This window comes from Ursus americanus, chromosome 13 (assembly GCF_024610735.1).
Source record: "Ursus americanus isolate L20-20 chromosome 13, mUrsAme1.1.p, whole genome shotgun sequence".
In the NCBI taxonomy this organism is placed as follows: Eukaryota; Metazoa; Chordata; class Mammalia; order Carnivora; family Ursidae; genus Ursus; species Ursus americanus.
Window position 1 is genome coordinate 55,417,338 of NC_142139.1, and position 22,574 is coordinate 55,439,911.

Genomic DNA, 22,574 nt, shown 5'->3' on the forward strand with positions numbered 1-22,574 from the left:
ATGCTTGTAATTTTCCATGACCCACAGCTAGAATATATAAATAATGTACAGAAAGGATTGCCCGAGAATTAAGAGGTTTTTTTCTGTTGTTTACTTTCAAAGGAGAAAAAATGTTTCAATAAACAGGAACATATGAAGGGTATGAATAAAATTCAAGGCTCATACATGGTCTGAATTATTTTTCCATGGGTATAAGGTAGTCAAACTGATTTTTAATGAAAACTTTGGCAACCTTACCATCTACGGGAAAAATTGAGTGCTAACTATAATGACACGATTTGTCATTTTAGTTTTCAAAATCATGCCAAAACAAATGCCTCAGATAAAAAGATGGAAAAATAAGTAATGGTGGTTTTTCTTTTTTTTACATGCTTAAGATACATGCTTTGATATCTTAAATGACAGAATTACGTTCAGCTCCCCCAAACAATCTGTTCTCTCTTACTTTTTGGCTCTTGCACATGCCAGTCTTCCTGCATGGATGTCCTTCTTGCCATAAAAATGCCCCTCTTCCATTTCTCTTGGTTAACGTTTATTTATCCATCACACAGATATCCACTAAGAACTCACTTCTTCCAGAATCCTTCTGTGACCTCAGCTAACTTTCTATGGTTGTTTGCACTGTGTTTCATTCCTTAAAAATGGCTTCAATTTGTTTTCAGCAAGAAATTCTTATGACCAAAGGACATGAATGTTTATGACATATGATGTAACGCAGGCCTATTATAAGTTGTAACATCTTATTTCATTTTTAATTTATGTTATTCTTTAAAATAATAGAACCATGTTATACATACTCTCTAAAGACTTCACTGAGTCAGGCTGGCCATAACCTTTCTGAGTAAAGCTGATTAAAAAGGGATGGGGAGGGGGGACTAAGGTGTTGCTGGAATAACTTGGGGGAATATTCATTCATTCATGTCATGTTTATTAGAGGCCTACTCTGCAAATCACCATTCTAGTTCTGATGATGTGGCAGATAATGAAAGAAATAAGCAAACAATCATACACTCAACTCCCCCCTTACTAAAAATTTTATCAACCTTCTGATTCCAAAGCTGGCAAATGGAATAGAACACCTGGAAACAATATAGGTACTGATAGGAAGCATACAGTAACATTTAACAAGACACAGGAATGCTTTTAGCAAGGGGACACAGTAAAGAGTTTCAAACATTTCAGAGTCTTCAGTAATTGTCGGCAGGATGGAGCAATTTCTCCTAATCCATCCAGGGATCTGGAAGAGGGCATTCCTGATGCTTTGTGTTGTGAAGATGATTTCTTCTTCCCCTCCTTCTCCTCCTTCTGCAGGCTAGGTTTTTGTCTTTCTTTTTTTTACCCCAGTTTTATTGTGATGTAATTGACATATAACATTGTATTCGTTTAAGGTGTACAACCTAATGATTTGCTGTGTGTATATATTGCAAAAATGATTGTGAGGACTTCTTTTTTAATTTTTAAAAAATTTGTTTAATTAAAAAAAATATTTTTTTAAGTAGGCTCCACGCCCAATGACCCTGAGATTAAGAGTTGCACGCTCTACCGACCGAGCCAGTCAGGTGCCCCTGGGAGGACTTCTTTTCTTTTTTTTAAAGATTTTATTTATTTATGTGACAGAGGGAGACAGCCAGCGAGAGAGGGAACACAAGCAGGGGGAGTGGGAGAGGAAGAAGCAGGCTCCTAGCAGAGGCCTGATGTGGGGCTTGATCCCATAATGCCGGGATCACGCCCTGAGCCGAAGGCAGACGCTTAACTGCTATGCCACCCAGGCGCCCCCCTGGGAGGACTTCTTAACACCCACAATGCATAAGAGATTTGTTTACTAAGCTGAGTACTAACATGATTAAATTTTCTACAGATTTACTTACCTCAACATATGAAATCGGAAATATTCCTATTTTGTCTGCCAGCATTCCTTCGGCCCAGTTTTCATCCACTCTACGGATCACAGTCAGAACATCATCCTAGAGAAACAGCAAACTATTAGTCTACTTGATCCCATTAAGCCCATCATTTAATTTTCCTTTTCAATGAAGGGGCTCAAGTTTTAAGAGTACATGAATTAAAATGCTATGACATATCTTTAGTACATGAATCCAAAGCCGTCACTATCAAACTGTTGGTCCTTTCAGAGAGTTGTAAAACTATGAACTCCTTCTACACAGGGGTTGGCTACTTATTACAACTTCAAATGCTACCCATCCCAGGCTCTTGAACTTCTGTTTTAGATTGATTCTCAGGCTCTTATGTTCTCTCTGATAATATAGCAAATGCCCATTTAAATGCATATCCTACTGCTTTCCTTTATTAAAAAACACTATTCTGTTTATCTACTTAAAATTCTAAAATGTTTTATCAATTCAGTATATATACTCCCGTGTGTTTTCAGCAAAGAAATTTATGTACAAGATAAGGAAATAATGATGTTTCATTTTGTTATTCATAATTCAGTAAATTAAAATCCCTGAGTGGCACACACACCCTGTAAAGTGGCTTAAAATTAAATTTAGGCTCTAAATATGAAAATGATACCACCTAGAGCATCAACCAAAATTATCTTTCATATAAGAACAGCCTATGCACAAAATTACTTTTTTGTGACTTTAAGAAAACTGCTACCAAGTATTTTTTAAAGCACAGTGAAATACTAAAACTATTTTATCTTTTTACAAAAGGAAATACAAGCTATATTCCTGTGTATCCCGGTCCAAAGGAAGAGCTGGCAAACAGAAAATCTCATTCTAAATTTACCTTTGCAAATGGAAGGCAATCTTTGTCTGCTTCCTTGTCTTTCACTTCAAAGTCATAAAGTGCTTTGCACTGAGGTGGGGGCTGAGGTAACGGTTTGATAATCTGCACAAAATTGGTGGGGAAAAAGCCATGGATCCCGTTGACTTCCCCATGGTACCAATTCTCATCCACTTGTCGCCGCAAAATGATGATGTCACCTTTGCTGAATTTAAGGTCTCCAGGCTCTTTCCCTTCGTAGTTGTATAACGCTTTGGCACAAGGTAACTGAGGTATACCCTGAAGGAAAGAGAGGAGTTTTAATTAAAGGATGGTCCAAAAATGTCTGAAAATTTAACTGTATTATTATTGTTAGTCAAGGTCAACTCAACATAGCGTGCAGGTCTCTGGAGTTTAGTTGGGGGGGGATGAAACACTTCCCGGAGCAAGTGACACATGAGCCAACTCTTCAAGGATACACAGGAGTTAGCCAGGCAAAGCTGAGGTGGAAAAGAGTGAGGCATTCGAAGCAGAGGGGACAGTACCAGCAAAGACATGGAACCTGTTATGCAGAGGGACTGGAGTTTTATAAAGAATGCAATGTTCCTGGCAAGGAATTATGGAATCTAGAGTGTAAGAGAAGTAGGCAGAAGCTAACTCATGGAGGGTCTTGAATAACGTGTTAAAAGAGGTTCAACTGCTGTGTCCATCAGGCAATGACAAGCCCTTAGAGGTGTGAGATACAGATGGCCATGGTAAGAAGCATGTGTCAGGCATTACAGTGGGAAATAGAAGGGGACAGGCATACAGCTATGTGCAAAGCACAGGTCTAAACTACTTGAAAATTTTTTTTACAGCCTAATCTTTCTAATGAAGTAGAGTAATAGGAAGCATTACTCATAGTACTGCCCTCTCCCTGGGCTCCTCTATCTCCCCACTCCCCCCAAAAAATGGATTGAAGTTTTATACCTTGAGGCAACAGAACTTCATAATATAGTTTTAAAAAATTACTTTGGTTTTTAGTCAGAGATTTAGAGTCTGGCCTACTCCTAAGCCAAACTTTTTTTTGTTAAATGTTTTTGTTTGGCTTAAGTGGAATAGCCAATTCTTGGCTCTCAAAATGCTATTGGCAGTCATCTTGTGTTGGCTTGATCCATGTGATGTTGCGTTTGGTTAATGAGAGCTGCTTTGGAGGTCAATATCCCGAGGAGGCAGGAGCTGAGCCTTCCAGAAGTTCTGAAACCCTCATGTGCCCTCTGACTTTTGGACCCTGCCTTAAGATCTTGCCTATGAAAGCATGACTCCAGTTATCTGGCTGTGACCTAATCTTATAAACAATTCTGCTGTGCCCTTTGGTTTCTGCAGAAGGGAAATGCCCATCAGGAACTCTGGTGCCTCACAATCCTGTGAACTTTAGTCATATTCCCTTCAGTGTCCAACTCTGTGGAAGGATTCTAATTTTTGTCTGCTCTCACAGAGATGCCTTACTGCATTCTCTACTTTATTACATATTTCTTGAAGTCTGGTTATCATAATATAACAATATTTCCCAAGATAGGATTGAGGAAATAACAGTAAATAAACACAGAAACGAATATCACTATGAAAGATGGCAAGAGCAATCGAGCCAGAGACAGAGAACTGACAAGTACTGTAATAAACCAACTTTTGGAACATAGCTCATGGGACCATGATTTGATAGTTTCAGGTAGGGATTGGAAACACAGACTCCAGAAGCCAGAATGCCTGGGTCTGAAACCTAGCTCAGCCACGTAACTAGCTGTGTGACCCTGCGAAGGTTAACCTCTCTGTGCCTCAATTTCTTTGTCTGGGTCGTTGTGAGGATTTTGTGAGTTAATGTACGTAAACCACTACAATAGGCCCAGCAGTTAGGAAGTGCCACACGCACCACCCAGTTTGAAAAGCCTTGTTCACCAGTGAAACACAGCACCTGAAAACGGATTTGTCTTTATGCAGCTGGATGCTTTTCCTTTTGGATGAATTCACATAGCAATTACATTTTTAATACATATTCACTGTACAGCAATGCAAAGAATGTTCCTCCTAGGAAGTGTTGGGATTTTGAAATGTGCATTTCTGAAGCACACATTTGTTTTCTAAGTGGGATCCATTCATCTTCTGGTTGAACAGAAGAAATTACAAATTCACTGACATGCACGGTTTAATAGGGGATGGCATTTTAGATGTGGCTGTAGTTCATCTTGACAGGGCTAACGTAAGGCACTGGAAGCCTGCATGAATTAATTGAAAATCCTATTACAAACTCGGTGACAAATAACTCTATTCACCACTACGGCCTGTTCTCTCGATTTTTTTTTCCCCACCTCAATTAGCTCTGTTTGGCCCACTCTGTCCAAATCCATGCACCAAGATACAGACTTAGCACTCTTAGAAACCACTCTGAACTGCTCCTTGAAGAGATCTGTAAAATGCCCCAAAAAACACAGTATGGTTCTTTTGTGACATGCTCATGTGGGAACTGAAGGAATTTGTTTCTTCACAGATCACTTCCACACACCCATGGCCCAATGGACTTATTAACTTTTTCATCAAAGCAAATTTATTAAGTATTCCTAAAATCATCACACATTCTTAATACAATGAATGGCAAGGATAAAGCTTATGGTAACAGTGATATACATTATAGTTAGCCTAGTTACATCCTTGAGACTGAAACTTAAAATTATTAACTCATGCTGATTTGCTAAATCTTGACTGCTAATAAGGCTATTTCAATGATCAATAACTACAGAGAAAGAATCATAAAGCTTATGACAGTCTAATCCACGAGCAGACATTTGTGCATCTGGCTGTGTTTTTCTATGGTGTTCTTTTTCAATTAAATTCTAAGAGGCTAAAAAGGCAGTTTGTGTCAAGTTCCTCAAAAGAAGGTTTCCCACATTAAATAAAATGAATTCTACTCTGATTTCAAATCAAGCAAAGTTCAGTGATCTTTTAAAGACTTATTCCCACACAGACTGCAGATGATTAAGGATAAATGGTCAACCGACTTGGAAGAGCAATAAAAGAATGCATTTTCCTTTTGCAACATCTGAAGGATAAAGCCAAAACAATTGGTTTGATAGCCTCGGACTACTCTTGTGGGTAAAATATGTCCGGGGCCCACAGAGGCACTGCCTTCTCATTCATCTCCTTAGAAAGGTCCGGGAGTCATGTCATCGCCTGGGCCCTTTGCCCTCCGTGCCTTCGGCAGGCTTTCCAAACTACTGCCTTTCTTCTGTATCCTCTCATCAGGCCAAGGCCCCCAAGGATCTGCAGAGCTTACATTTCACTTGGCTACACATGAAAGGGAGGCTTAAAAGGAGAGAAAGCCAGAGAGAAACTGACTCTGCAGTCTAACCTTGGGTTTGCAGCTGTCATTCATGCTGCCAGCTTTATCAAAAACCTTGGCAATTTAGACAGGTGAGCTATTGTAACAATTCTTAACCTGAAATACATTTCAATAAATAGTGACTACTTTGCTCATATAAAAAGGAATAAATAGGACAGTGGGCCAGTTTTACTCTTCAAGTAATTTTGCTTCTATATTATGTGTACAGATATTTAATATGACATTAAAATCCTTATGAGACCTGCACACAAATATTTTTGATTAAACACTCTACACTCCATTTTGGTATCATCAAGTGTATTCGAATATATTTGGCAAAGTACTACTTGATGATGTAGCTGAGATTCTGACGGGTAAATAAAACATTCACTGCCAATTTATTTTATAGACTCTAAATGCCAATGCCCAGATATACATGCAAGACAGCCTCTTTAAATTCAAATCCCTTCATGCATTTCTTACTGCTCCATAAAGTAAAAAAGATTCAATGACCTACTAAAAAGAATATCTGGAAGATACTCTTGCTGTAGGAACAGCACCACAGTGTGTATAATTTAATAATTTAGTTATATCTAAATGGGCACAAACTATGGCTGATTTCTACTTGACTTTCTAAAACTTTCCAGAAAGAACTGAAGCACAAAGAAATTACAATAATACAACTATTACACACAGAGTAATAAATAGCAAAATGGGTTCAGAAAAGGATTTTTCAAAAGGTTCTTTGTAGGGGCACCTAGGTGGCTCAGTTGGCTAAACATCTGCCTTCGGCTCAGGTCATGATCCCAGGGTCCTGGGATCAAGTTCTGCATCTGGCTTCCTGCTCAGTGGGAAGTCTGCTTCTCCCTCTACCCTTCCCCCCACTTCATGATCTCTCTTGCTATCTTTCGCTCTCTTTCTCAAATGAATAAAATCTTTTTTAAATAAACAAATAAAATGTCCTCTGTACAACAAAATACATGTTGGCTTTTCCCTACAAAGTGAAAATCTATCAGAATATACCAACAGTATTTCATAAAAATACTGATTCTGTAATAGTTAATAAGTCTTAAGTATTAATCTCAAGATGTCTAAATTGGATTATTACTGAAATACTATTGGACCATCACTTGAAATATTTCAACTTCAATATAAACATCCAAGATGAGTACTGCAAGTTATTTTTCCAAAGCAGTATCAGAAAGGACTAAGAATCCCACAATCCCATGATCGTCCATCTTTTTAATTTGTTCTTTCCTTTAACATGTACTTGTGGAGAGCACTGTACTGGGGTGTTTTATCTGGCGATCACTTTCTTAAGCTACCATCTGTTATCCACCCAAGTCTGTCACATAAAATCTTCTCATCAGACTAACTTTAATCATAGCTACCAGCACTTTGAGGATGGCAGTTGTGAATAAACAAAAATGAAGAAATGTTTTCTTCATTTTTTCTCTTTTTGTCCTTATTTTACTATTTCACTGTCTTCTTTCACGTTCATTTTCTTCAGCTTTCTCCCTAAGTAGACTGTTTGCAGGCTGCCTTTCTCCTCTACTCCAGACATGGTTCCGGTTCCACTCCGCCTCAAGAGACGGGGCTGACTGAAGCCACTTTGTGCTGCTTTAGTGCCCTGTACATACACCAGCTCCTGCTCTCACTCCATACACTCTATCTGCTCCTTCTCCTCTCCCTCAGCTCCTACAACCCAACCCACAAGCCCTTATGGAGTTTCTATCCCAACTCATACTAAATAGCAATCAGCCAGTTATAGCTTTCAGCCTTGTTGTTTTAGTGATATTAATGGTTTAGGGAAAGGGTGGAGGGAGGGGAAAAAAAAACACCCAAGGTTAAAAGGACAGGAGACAAAGTACCAGCTTTCTCACCAATCTCTCTAGGCAGTATTCTCACGGCTACTTAAACAATAATACATAATCATTTATTTAATCAATACTTAATCAAATACTTAACCAAATGTAAATACAGAATGAAATAAGCTGAGGTCAAAAGATTACATTCAAACATCCAGAGGCAGAATAAAGAGCAGAGTTTTCCAAACTTAAGAAAAAAATATGAGACTCTTAAATTTTTTTCTAAGAACTATAGTATAGAGAATAGATAAATACATCTCTGTGGGGCGGAATCAGGCCCAACCATGGCTCCCCTCTCCTACTTGTCCAGGAGTGCCAGATTTGAAAAGCACTGTTACAGAGAGAGAAGTGGACTAAGGCACATTGTTTAGGAAATACGTAGATTTAGGGAATTAAAAAGAAAACACTAAGAATCTGAGAGGTAGGAAGAGAACAAGCAAAATATAACCATGGTAGCAATAACTCCTGAGTTATTATTATTATAAATAACTCCTGAGACATGGTCTTATCCACATCACCTATGTCTTTATAATCTGGAAACAATTCCCAATTACCTCTTCAAACAAATTAATGTCCTAAACCATGGGTTTTATGGCCCTCCATTTGCACTGACTGTTCCAATTCATATTTTCCACTATCAGCAAGCAAACCAGTCTGTAGTTGTCACCTTCAACCTCAAACATGCCATACCCCCTGCTACTGTCTGAACATTTGTGTCCCCCCCAAATTTCACTATTGAAATCCTAACTATCAAAGGTGATGATGGTGTTAGAAGGTGGGGCCTCTGAGAGGTACTTAGGTTTTATGGGTGGAGTCCTCATGAATGGGATTACTGCATTTATAAAAGAGACATCCCAGAGCTCCCTAACTGCTTTTGTCCTGTGAGGCTACCATGAGCAGGCACCAGCCATGAACAACCAGGAAAAGGGCCTTCACCAGAATGCAACCATGCTGGCTCCTTGATCTTGGACTTCCAGCCTCCTGAACTGTGAGAAGTAATTCCTGTTGTTTACAACCTTCCCAGTCTGTGGCATTTTATTATAGCAGCCCGAATGGACTAAGATACTCCTTCACCAAAATTCTTCAAAAGTAGCCCATCTCTCTCTCCACCTTGTGGAGAGGCACTTACATACACATATCTTGACATAGCTGCAGTTGATAATTACACTGCATTTATTCCACCTCTATTTTTATTTTATCTAGCATAACTGCTTCTGTTGTTTGGAATCAGATGTAAATAAGGCCAGGAACAGAGCTACATTCTGGTGCAGGTCAACAGGATAGATTCTGTTTCCCAGATGAAGGGGACCCTCATTCTTAAGGACCCAGTGTAGGCACTACCTCCTTCGGGAAGATTCTCCTAACCTTCCCTCCCTCAAATCTGGAGAAAGTGCTGCTACTGTGCCCATCCAGCATGTCTTATGCATCCTGTTACTATGGCTTTCATCTTACTCAGTTTACGACCTATTTCTCCTACCAGACTGTAACCTCCTGGAGATCTGGGACGATGAGTTATCCATCTTTATATCATGAGCACCTACCACGTCCATGTCCGTGAATACATTCTTGCTGGATAAATAAATTAAAAAAATGAATTTACCTCTAGGTGGCTGAGATCTACCGGACGGATGGCTAAATGTAAAAATATCACATCTAAAGGAAAAGCAACTTAAACTTTGACACTTCTGTGGATAGTGAGGCTCACCAGCTTAAACGTATCGCACAATATATGCTCTCACATATTTCTGTGCCTCTGGTACTCCTCACGAACGGCAAACCGTGAGCCCATCCTTGTGAAACTGTCGTCAGTGTCTCCTATGGAACACACTATATGCCAGGCGCTTGACACTGAGACGGGAGGAGCAGGAATACTGAGGAAAGAATTTCATTCCCCATTCATGAAGGCTGCTGGGAAACCTGGAGCACACGAAGGTGCCACAGAAAAACCTGGGGAAATGGGAGCCAGTCTGCTAACTGGTGTCCACTTCAATGTGCTCTGGAAACATGACTAAAAACATGATCCCTTCTGGAAATGGGCAGCTGAGTTTGTACTAAGCAAAATGCTGGCATTTGAAAAATGTGAAACAAATTACATAGCAAACCATAGCAAACAAATATTTTCCTTTCAAACTCATCTGGTGGTTATGAGGAAATAGTCACGTAGTTGATACATAGCTTTTTTCTTGGCTGGCCTTAAAAAGGGAGTATCCAACTGACAGACAAATCATTAAAGAAAACAAATCTTACTGAATTTCTCTAAGGGAAGACAGCTATTGAGAGTGCAGTCACGGAAATAAAATGCAGGAAATTTATGTCACTCATTGCCCTGAATATTAGTTTTCTGTTTCATCACATGTTTAATAATTACAATAGTATTTTTGCTAAGAGGAGGAAAAGTTATTGGGAAAATTCTCTTCAGTAACTTGAGCTATCATCTTGGGGACTCATGGCAGGATGAGGGATGTTTCCTGGTAAAAGGTCAAGTTTCTGTCTATTTGAAAAACAGTTTGATTCCTGGCAAGAATCTGCCCCTGCCCTTTCCTAAACCTCCCACTTGCCTGTGGGGGCGTGGGACTAGATGGAGAAGAATGACCATGTATCAGAACTCTGCATGGCCCTTGCCTAATCCTTACAAAAACCCAGAAAGGTAGGGAGAGTCAGAAATACAGAGGCAGAGGGGTGTGCGGGAGCAGGTTTTTAACATTAAATAGAAAGGTCAGGTAAGGCCTCAATCCAATTCAATGGCCTGGTTTTAGATTTTTCTTTTGTCCAGCATTCTTATTAATATCCCAGAGAGAGATGTTCATCTATTTAGACATGACATTATATATGAAAGATAGTTCATAGTTTCAGAGTTAAAATAACATTGGAATAAACCCACACATAGATGGGCAATTAGACAAAAGTGCCAAGGCAATTCAGTTTAAGAAAAGAAAGTCTTTTCAACAGATGGTTCTTGGATAATTAGAAGCCCATATGGGGAAAAATGAGTCTTGACTCCTACCTCACATCATACACAAAAATCAATTTGTGATGAACCCCAAAACCAAACGTAAAAGTTAAAACTAAGTTTTCCAGAAGAAAGCACAGATTATCTTAATGATTAGGTAGGTCAAAAAAAAAAAATTAACCATAAAAATTTATAAATTGGACTTCATCAAAATCGAAAAATTCTGTCCATCAAAAGACAATTTAAAAAATAAAAATGCAAGCCACACAAAGGGAAAAATATCTGCAATACATAAAACTGACAAAGGATTTTAATCTGGAAATATAAAGAACTTCTATAAATCAACAACAAACAACGCAATTTAAAAACAGACAAGATTTGAAGATATAATTCAAAAAGGAAGTTATTACATATCCATGTAAAGGTATTCAACGCCATTAGTCATCAGGGAAATGCAAAATAAAACCGCAATGAGATATTCTTTCACAACCATTAAAATGATTAAAATTAAAAAGACTGACAACAGGACACATAGGTGGCTCAGTTGGTTGAGCATCAGACTCTTGGTTTTGGCTGAGGTCATGATCTCATGGGTTGTGGGATCGAACCCCGTGTCAGGCTCTGGGCTCTGCACTGAGTCTGCTTGGGATTCTCTCTCGTCTCTCCCCTTGCCCCTCCTCCCACTCTCTCTCTCAAATAAATAAATCTTACAAAAAATCCACAAAAAACAAAACAAAACAAAAAAACTGACAACAGGAAATGTTCTCAAAGATACAGAGCAAATAGAACTCGGATACACTGGAAGTGGGAATCTAAATGGTACAACCACTTTGGAAAACTGTTTGACAATTTCTTATCAAGTTAGTCATACACATACTCTATGACCTAACAATTCTAATCCTAGGTTTTAACCAAGAAATGAAGACATATGTCCACACAAAGACTGGTAACAGAAACTCTCACTGCAGCACTATTCATAATACCAAAAAGAGAAAACCAAATGTCCATCAACAAGAGAATAATGAAATCCTTAGTTATAAAAAAAAAAATTACTGATACACAAGTGAAAAAATAAAAATACTATACAATTACACTTTATATGACTTCAAGAATAGGTAAAATCCATCTAGTGTATTAAAAATCAGAACAGTAGTTGTCTATGGGAGTTGGGAAATGAATGGAAGGGTGCATGATGAAAATTTCTGAGATTAGAGATAGATTTCATATTTTGAATGGGATGTTGATTATCTAGGTATACAAATGAGTCAAAACATATTAAACTGTACACTTAAGAACTGCAATTCACATATGTAAATTTTATCTCAATATTAAAATATATAAAAAATAAACCAGTGGCAGCACTGAGAAAAAAATTGAGAAATAACCACATCCATGTGTATGCACATGGAGGAAAAGATACAAAAGTATCACAGTGAATAACAACTTATGGCAATCAAGAAAATGGCAAAACAAGAAATCTGAAGTCCAGAGGTAGGGAGATTGGTGCCTAGAAAGATGGCTACTTTCTGAAAAGGAAATCCATCATCAATGTACACAGTATGTGTATATAATGTAGGGTGTCTGCTATAATCTGACCTGGCACTTAGCACCAGTCAGCTGCTCACTAGATGTCCAGGTTACATTCTGAATCCCATAAGCAAAGTGAACAGAGAGCTGCATCGTGTTCTGTGGGGAGGGGGGTGGTTTAGATGATGAAAGTGTTGGAAAATATGATGGAAAAGCTGCAGAAAGTGAGATGTATCAGTGGGTCAGTATTAAAGTAAGTATTCAAATACAATGAAACAGTGTTACACAAGGAAAGTAAGACGGCTTCCTATTCACTGAAGAAAAGATAAAAGCTTAAATTGATGCATGCATTATTTAAGTTGGATAAAAGAATTTCCTGACAGTGAGGGTTGTTAAATATTGCAATGGATTATGATACCTCTTTCACTGGAGACTTTAAAAAAATAGGACAGTCTCACAAGTTTGGATCTGCCCAAAGGCAAAGGAACAAAGATTATGACTTATGATCTCTAGTAATGTTATGATTTCTTTGGCAATCAGACCATTTGAAAGAATAATTTTATTTTTGATGATTTTGTCATTTGTTTCTTTTTTAGGAGTGGAATCTCAATAAAGAAGGTACTAAGGTATGGGAGGGTAAGCTGGGAGGGGACATCTGGAAAAACAAAATGAGACTATGAATAAGCTTGTAGAAATCAAATCAAGCCAGCCTCAATACTGCAAAATCTACCACAACCTGTTGCAATATTATTAACAAAAGTAGAGGCAAGCTCAGCTATGGTCAGGCACACCAGGTCATCTTTTATCTCATTATTTTTGTTTATGTCAAAAAGTAAGACATAATATTACTGTGTATTACTGTTACAACTCTCCATAGGAGTGCTCTGCCAGTTAATTAATATAAGTTTACATAATGAAGACTGAGTAATTACTGCAAGATAATATCCTCTTACTTTGAAATAAATCTATTACAAGGATATAAAACCAATCCTGTGAAACCCATAGGGTAGAATCAAGATCTTTAAAACATAATTAAGTCTTCATTAAAAGAAAAAAAAATCCTATCTATGTGCATACGCTTCAGAATTTGGGCTTTCAAAAAATTTAAAGTATTAACTGAATGTAGAGACAATCTTATAGTTCTGTCAACAAAGCTCTTTTACCTTTGATTCTGAAGCTCCCCTCTAAAAAAGAGTTTTCCAATTTAAGCATATTGATCACTAAAAATAGGAAATAAGAAAAACGTTAAGGGGAAAAGATTTACTAACTAATCCAACACTGAGAAGCCCAAATCCAACTCTTCTATTTTCAGCTAAATAATTAAACAGTAGGATATGAATTATAGGTATTTTTAACCACAATGAACCATTATATAAAAATGATATATTGTTTTTATACATTTCTAGGTGATTAAAAGAATATAAAAATTAAGTGCAGTCCATATGTGTGCATCTGAGACTACTTTCAATAAGCCTTTAATACACACTGCACAAAGAAGATAAAATAATAGAGAGATAATGAGAAATTGTTCATCCGAGATAGCCACTAGCACAAATTCAATTACAGTTTTAAAATATCTACTAAAATAGGGGCACCTGGGTGGCTCAGTTGGTTAAGTGTCTGCTTTCGGCTCAGGTCATGATCCCAGGGTCCTGGGATCGAGCCCCATATCAGGCTCCCTGCTTAGCAGGGAGCTTGCTTCTCCCTCTCCCTCTACCTGCCAATCCCCTTGCTTGTGTTTGCTATCAAATAAATATTTTTAAAAATATATATCTACTAATATAAAATGCTACATCTGTATGTTTTAAAAAAATTGTTTAGCTCAATGTTTCTTTGGGTAAAGCAACTAGTTTTTCATGTGCACTAGGATGCGAGCGACTTGAGGGCAGGGTCTGGATATCATACATCTTTGTATCCTGACAGCCCAACACACAGCACAGAATCAACTTGTTGGGTGACTGCTTTCTTGCTGCCTCTTACTTCATTTCATCCTACAGAAATCTGCCAGATTCATCTTAAAATATAGCTTTTACCAAATCATATCTGATCAACCTTTTTCTAATTCCATTTCTAGCAGATTTAGTTCAAACCCTTCTCTCTGGCACTTAAGATGCCCACAATCTGACCCCAAACTACCTTCTCAAATACCTCACATGCCTCTCCAAAAAGTATCCAATATTCTAACCAAACTAGATTGCCTCTAGTTCCCCGAATATGGTCCCTTCCCCCCCCAATCTCTGGGACTTTTCTCTGCCATTTCCTCCACCCAAAGAGCCCGCTTCCCCAGACTGCGTAACCACTTTTAAGAAGTCCATCCAGCCTTCAAGACACAATTCAAACATCAAATTTCTCAAGATCCTTTCTTATTGTCTCAATATAGATGTATATTATCATTTTCAGCCTCAGAAAGTTTTGTTTACAAAAACGCTTGTTTGTTCTCTGTTGGCTTTATTGTACTTTTTATTACATATATTTAAGTACTTTACTAACGATGGTACCAGACTCAAAACATTTTGAGGGCAGGGATAGTCTCTCATCCCTTGTTGGATCACCTGCAGAGCCTAATATTGTATCTTATATATAGCAAACATATTTACTGAAATAAATTAGATCAGTCCCTTCCTCTATGCAGTTCTTCTTCTCATCAACTACATAATTCTAAGAAAGAGGAGGAAGCTTCTCCACTCCTATCTGCACCCTCCATTCAAGTTGGCAGTCCATGTCTGGTGGTCTACTCTAAGGAATTCTGCTTAGAAAATTAGTAGAGTGGCCCACACGGTAACTGCCTGTATACACCAGCCAAGCAGAAGGTCAGGGCACTGACGTGCATGTATACTTGTATTTTTGTTATTTTATCTGACCTAAGCAAAGAAATCAAAGAAAGAGACTTACATCAAGGCAATATTTTGCAATGGTGGGCTAAACCCATGCTTTTAATTGCTTGAGTGACCCTTCCTAAGGTCATATTTAAATAACAAAAAGTGTTGTTGTTTTTTTTTTTAAATAAAATCACAGCAGTTCTAGAAAATAGGGACAACAATTGTTAGCATACCAGAAAATTTCAGGAATTTCTAGAAGAATGAAAGCAAGTAGAATAAGAAAAATTTCTATATCTGGATTAAAAAGTATATGGGGCAGGGCTAAAGACCAAGGTGGTAACCATTCTCATGATGTCAGGTACATATCCTGAAATATATAGAGAAAAGACAGAGGTGAAAAATAACCAAAAATTTAAGAGATATGAAAGACAGCTCTAAAAAAGTCTAATACCAATCTAAAGTGAGAATCATAAAGAAAAAACACAATAAGGGGGAGGAGAATAACGAAAGAAATAACAGGAATGGAAGAAAAGTTTCATATGCTAAAGACACCCAAGATCTGAGTTATAACAATCTCATCAAATACTAAGCAGAGTTAATAATAAAAAAAAATTTCATATTTTGACACATCTCATGACACTGCGAAATTCCAAAGACAAGGAAAAAATTCTAAAAGATTTAGGGCAAAATAGTTTATCATTTTGGAACTAGAATCTGACTTCTTGGCAGCAATACTGGATAAAAGAAAATGAAAGAGCAATGCCTTTGAATTTCTAAGGGAACATGATTTAGAAAAATTTAGCCAGCTAAGCTGTTAAATATGTGTGTGGACAAAAGAAGGATATTCTTGAAGATACAAAATCTCAGAAAGTTTATCCCCTGTGCAATTAAAAAAAACAAAGTTCAGAGGCACCTGGGTGGCACAGTCGGTTAGGCGTCCAACACTTGGTTTCAGTTCAGGTCATGATCTCAGGGTCATGGGATCAAGCCCCCCATTGGCGTCTGCGATTAGCAGGGAGTCTGCTTGCGACTCTCTCCCTCTCCCTCTGCCCCCTCTTTCCCAACCCCACTTTCTCTCTAAATAAATAAATCTTTAAAAAAAGTTCAAGGAGGTATCTCCCATCCTAGCAATATCAATAGAACATCAGTAAAATCCCCACTACCTCCTTTGTTATTCAAATTCTATCTCTTATAAAAATACAGACTTTTTAGTTTGCTGTGCTAATTTTCTTTATGGCTATAAAAAAAAGAGCAAATGTATAAAATAAGACAAAATGTTTTATTTAGTTTTTTAAAAAGACATAAATTATCTCCACAATCATATTTACCACTTCTATAAGACCTGGTGATTCAACTAATCAATGTGATTTCACCTTGAGAGTTTATGTCTAGGAGCTGTGCTCCTGACATGCTGTAGATCATGGGGCCTGGAGAGTTAAGCATGTTAACTTTGGAGAAAATAAAAGCATAATACCTTCCCTTAGCTCCAAAGGGGTTAATTTCCTAAACTTGTGAAATACATGGAAGACACTTGACATGTCGCCTTCAAAAATACTTATTTCTCATGCAAACTTAAGTCAGCATATAATCCTAACTACTAGTTATCTCATCATTTACAAGCTGCTTTTAAGTGGGGGGAGGGAGGAAATAGGAGTTGATAGAGTATGAATTCTTAGAATCACAGTCAAATAAACTTGATTAATCAGAGAAAAGATTCTGAAATGTTTAAAATAAAGCCATTTCTCTCTTTCTCACCAAGTGTTTTGGAAATATAAGGGCAGCTCCCACCACCACCACTCCGACTTTAAGGATATAGCATTATATTTCCATTTTAATTTTCCCTGAGTGAGAGAAATGATGAACTAGTGAATGGTTTCATATTTGATGCAAGCCCCATCCTGATTACAAACCAAAACAGGTGCTTTTCAAACTTTATTTTCAAGCTTGTAAGTCATTTGGTGTTCCTGCTACATGCAGTTCTGATTCAGTAGGTCTGGGTAGGGCTAGAGTCTGCATTTCTAACAGCTCCTAGGAGATAGCAATGGTGATGCTGCTGATCCAGGAACTATACTTTGAGCAGCATGGGAATCAGGGATCAGTCACCTTCCCCATCTGGTTGCTGATTCTTCTTCTCCAGGTGCCCCAGGATTCAATCTTCTGACAGTTTCTCTCTTCTAAGTTCATTCCCAAGCTGATCTCATCTATTCCCTTCACCTTTTATGCCAGCCATGACCAATCCTGGCTACATATTAGGATCAACTAGGGAGTTTTCTTTTTCTTTCAAAGTTATGTAAAGCCCCACCCCAAACCAATAAAACAAAAATTTCCAGGGCTGGGTCAGAAATACAGGTTTTTTAAAAGCTCCTTTATGGTTCTCATATAAAGGGCTAAGACCTGTTACCTACACACTGATGTCTCCCAGACCTGATCTCAGCTACAACTTCTCCCCTGAGCTCCAAGCGCCTACTCCACATTTCCTGTTGAATGTCTAATAATATCTCCAAGTGGACTTGTCTAAAATAGACCTCTTGATTTCCACCTGCCCCCACCGAAACCTGATCCTCTGCCACTTTTTCCCATCTTGGTAAATGGCCCCACCATTCACGTAGCTGCTCTGGCCCAAAGATTAAGCTTCACCATGATGCCTCTGTTCCATTCTTTCATATTCTACATCCAATTCATCAGTAATCCTGCTGGCTCCCTTCAAAATATATCCTAAACTGGTGCATTTCTTACAACATCTATTACTACAACCAACCTTAGCCAAAATAACACTACCTCCACATTGCCACTCTTGAACCTCTAAATGATGTCTATACTCTCTTGTCTGTTAAGTTCCCAATGGCTTTCTCGCCTACTTACAATAAAATACAAACTCCTTCCCATGGCCTCCAGAGCTTTGCATCATCTAGCCCCTACTTATCTTTAACCAACTTCTTTCACTCTAACTTCCAGCTCCTGCTAACGTCCAACTCTTAACCTTGTTGCTGCTCACGACCACTACAAGTTCTTTTCTGCCTCGGGATCTTCTCTTGTTTTTCCTTATGCCTACAATATTCTTTACAGGCTTATTTCTGCACATAGCTCAGGTCTCTACTCCAATGTGACCTCAGAAAAGCCTTCCCTGACTATCCCCAAATGGCCTCACACAAACAGCACCCATCATAATGTCCTCGCCCTACTCTTTCTACCATGCTCATCTTCTTCGTGGTGTTTCTGAAGTTATACTAGTCATTCCTTTGTTGTTTTGTTTATTGTCTCCTCCTCCCCACCCAAAAACATTAGAACATAAGCCTTAAGACATAGCTTATCTTGTTCAAGGTAGGATCATAGGCCTATGTCCATCCCTAGCAAATTATAGGCACTCTAATGCCTGTTGGTTGTTATGAACAGAAAGTTTATGTCCTCTCCAAAATTCCTATGTGGAAGCTGTAATCTCCAATGTGATGGCATTTGGAGGTGGGGCCCTTGGGAGGCAATTAGGTTTAGATGAGGTTATGAGGGTAGAGCTCTCCTGGTAGGATTAGTGCTCTCAAAAGCACACCAGAGCTTCCTTTCTCTTCCTCTCTCCACATATGTGCACCAAGGAAAAGCCATGTGAGCACACAGCAAGAAGGTGGCCATTTACAAGCCAGGAAGCAGGCCCTTACCAAGAAACAAATATATCAGAACCTTGACCTTGGACTTCCCAGCCCCCCAAATTATGAGAAATAAATGTCTGTTGTTCAAGCCCCACAGTCTGTAATATTTTGTTAAAGTAACCTGACACTAGTAAAATGAATAAATGAGTCAACAGAAAGTAACCTGGATGGAGGGCTCTGTGATGTGCCCCAAAGCTTTCTAACTGTCCATTCTTTGGGATGCAGTATTTTTACTAATAATTTGAATGAAGGTATTTAGGGCACAATTATTTGCCAGTGACACAAAACTAGAAGGGAGAACTAGCCAGCTAATATGATGGATGACAGAAATATGATTTTTTAAAGATTTTCATCAATGAGAAATACGGACCAAATAGAGCAAGTATTTCCTGGGATGAACATTCACTAGTATATTTCATTGTTTAAACCCACTAGCACAGGTATAGGAAACTACAAAAGACCTGCCCTAACAGCAGACTGCATGAACAAGATTCAAAGATTTGTGCTATCTACAAGTTCAATATAAGCCACAAGTAACATGGCTACATGGCTACTGTCAAAATTCACTAGAACATTAGCCTGCATAAATGAGATGCAGAGAAAGGAACAGACCCTTCCACGTCCTGACTGATCAACAACATCTATGGAACCTTGTTCAGTTCTGCGTATCCCAATTTAAGAGGAATATTAGTAAAATGATCTTTAAAAAGGTGAATGGTCTAGAAATCATGTTAGAGAACATTTGTCTAAAGGACTTAGAAGACTTGGAAAAAACCCTAGAAAGTGAAGACAGTAGTAGTTGGTAGTTGCTGAGATCTTCAATGTGCCATCATACATTCACACACACAATACGTCTATGGGGTAGGTTACCGTTATTATTCCCATTAATAGCTGCAGAAACCGAGGCCCAGCAAAGTTGTGTAACCTACTCGATGTCACACATTTTAGTAGGTGGTGGGGTTTCATTCTAGAGCACATACTCACCATCAGGACGTAGTCTTTAAACACTCAAAGGGTTGACATATGGAGCAATATTATACTTACTCTTTATAGTTCTAGAGCCTAAAACTAGAACAACGAAGGGAAGTTACAATGGGGCAAACTCATTTTCAATGTAAAGAAGTATTTTTCCTAATAATGAGCTCCTTCCTGGTCAGTAACAAGTATTCATGTGGAGGCTGGCTAACCCGCTATCAGTATGCTGCCCAGAGAACAGCCAATTTGGGTGGGGGCTAGAGGCCCCTTTTTCTTCTCAGCACCAATCTTCAACAATACATGTTTCCTTTTCTATCTAAATACAGCAAAGAACACTGAGTGGTATTGTTTACAACTCTTCAAAGCAGTGTTAGCTACTTACATTTGAAAGAACGATAAGCCATCTTTAAGTACAGCACTTGCGTGTAATTCAATTATTATAAAACAAGTAAGGGATGTTAGGTCATCCTTTGTCAACCCTGAACACAAGGTAGAGGCAAGTGTACTCACAAGTAGGGTTTTGCTTATCTCTTTGTCCTCCAATTTTAAATTCTTTCAGAAAACATAAATCTTTTCCTAAAGATTTCCTCAGCTTGTACCCTAAAGACCTTTACTTTATAAATACCCACTTGTACCAAAGGAGACATTCTTCATCCTCTAATTAATAAGACATTCAACTAAGTAAAGGACAACATTTGCAAGAACAGAAACACCAAAAAGTTATAAAATTAAGCACCGAAAGATCACCATACTGATTTTAATGAACACACAATCTGTATATGCAATGAAAGTTTATTAAATAAACAAGAAAGAACATTCATACTCCATTGTATTTGTCTATATCACTGAAAGGATTAGTCTAGTAAAAGCTATCTTTCATGTTAATAATTTTACAATGAGATGCATTTTAACTACATGTTAATGATGTATCTACCATTTTAAAAATAAATACTCAAATGTTTTAAAATCTCTCTCTCTCTCTCTCTATATATATATATATTAACCAAGTGAGCCACACAGGCGCCCCTAAAATCTCTCTATATTTTAAAGTGGCTTACATATATGTAAACAGGTTTTCATGGAATTAAGGACTTAAAAGAGAAAAGATCCTATATTTAGTTCATATATGCAGTTCCCTATATATTTGAATGGAAAACATCACATATGTGAACACACATATAATGTGAACACACATACAAATAGATATTCACTTACAAGGCTGATAGATAAAGGTGCTAAGGCCTTGATTTTCACAGACGACATCCTTGAGATCTCTAAAATTAGAAATTATTAACCTAACTCTATTTTGAGGCACCGACTCAAAGGACGTTGGAGCTGAAAGGGACCTTAAAGATTATTTAGTCCAACCCCCACACATCAGGACAGAAAGGTGAACTGAATACCCAAAAGTCACACAGCTAGTAAGTAGAAAGCTAAGACCCTAAAACCTGAGACGATATTACTTTAATGGCAGAAGAAACTTTGCAAATGTGATGAAGTTAAGAACCTTGAGATGGGCAGGTTATCCTCGATTATCTAGTTGGGATAGAAGTAGTCACAAGGTCTTTAAAATCAGCAAACATTGCCAGCTGAGTTCAGTCAGAGGCAGACGTGACTGTGGAAGAACACCGCTGGCTGTGAACACTGAAGCAGAGATGCTTGTCATCGCTGGCTATGCAGACCGAGGAAGCCCACAAGCCAAGGGACATCGTGTAGCCTCTGGACAGTGGAAAAGGCAAGGAAACAGATCCTCTCCTAGAGCATCCAGAAAGCAAAACAGTCTTGCCTTTGCCTTGATTTCAGCTCAGTGAGACCTGTGTTAGACTTTTGACCTACAAAACTGTTAAGATAATAAAGTTTTGTTTCTTTAAGTCACTAAATTTATGGTAATTTGTTACAGCCAAGATAAACTAATTCACTATGTGACTCTATATTCAACATTTCCATCCCTTGGCCAGTCCAACGTCCAAGGCCACACGGGACAGACCTCACATCTCTCTTTGAGGAACTTCCCACACTCAGGTTATACAAGGATAAGTTGAGTAGAATGGTACACTGCTTGACAACAGAAAAGAAAACCGCTGAAAGCCCTATACGAAGACAACACTGCACGAACTTTGAGTAAGTTAAGTTTCAGTTTACTTTAGCTCATTCTTTGAACTACATTTGCTTCCAAGTGAAATAAAATTGACTTTGAATAAATTTTACAGTGTTCTACTTGAAACAGCTGGTTGGGACTTTTCAAAAAGCATCTTGTCAGAATTATGTATTTTTTTCCTAAGACATATTCCACCCACTAAGTCATACCAGCAGCCTTGGTAATCATGGTAGATTACAGTGTGAATGCAAATCCCTTAGATTTCCATTCCGCAATAAGCTTCTTACAGGAAGGTGTGAATACATAAAATACCTTAAATTTAATGCGAAGGAAACCTGAATAAATCTTGGCCACATCCATTTCAGGGAGGGGCAAGCAGAATTAAAAGGAAAACGTGTAGTTCAGTGCTGAACAACCAACCAATGCCAGACCAGCTGCATAACAGCAAAGGCGAAAGAAGCAATGCAGCAAAATGAGACCCAAGCCTTAACTGATTCTTTCCTTTCCAATTTCCAACTTAATGTTGGAATGTGTCTCGATTTGGGAAGGGATTATCCATGAAGAATAAAGTAGTGTGGGAAAGAAAAAAAAGGAGTTAAACCGAAAACCTGCAGATG

General features: G+C 38.2%; 1 protein-coding gene across 2 annotated transcripts in view; it reads right to left on the reverse strand.

The window, feature by feature from the left end:
• SH3RF1 (SH3 domain containing ring finger 1) overlaps window positions 1-22,574 on the reverse strand; it is a 177,075-nt gene that overhangs the window by 63,130 nt on the left and 91,371 nt on the right. For both annotated transcript variants that reach the window (XM_045798678.2, XM_087866578.1), the window contains exons 3-4: window positions 2,752-3,027; window positions 1,869-1,964 (exon numbers count right to left, since the gene is read on the reverse strand). In XM_045798678.2, the coding sequence (XP_045654634.2) occupies window positions 1,869-1,964; window positions 2,752-3,027 (372 nt within the window). The remainder of the gene's footprint in view (window positions 1-1,868; window positions 1,965-2,751; window positions 3,028-22,574) is intronic.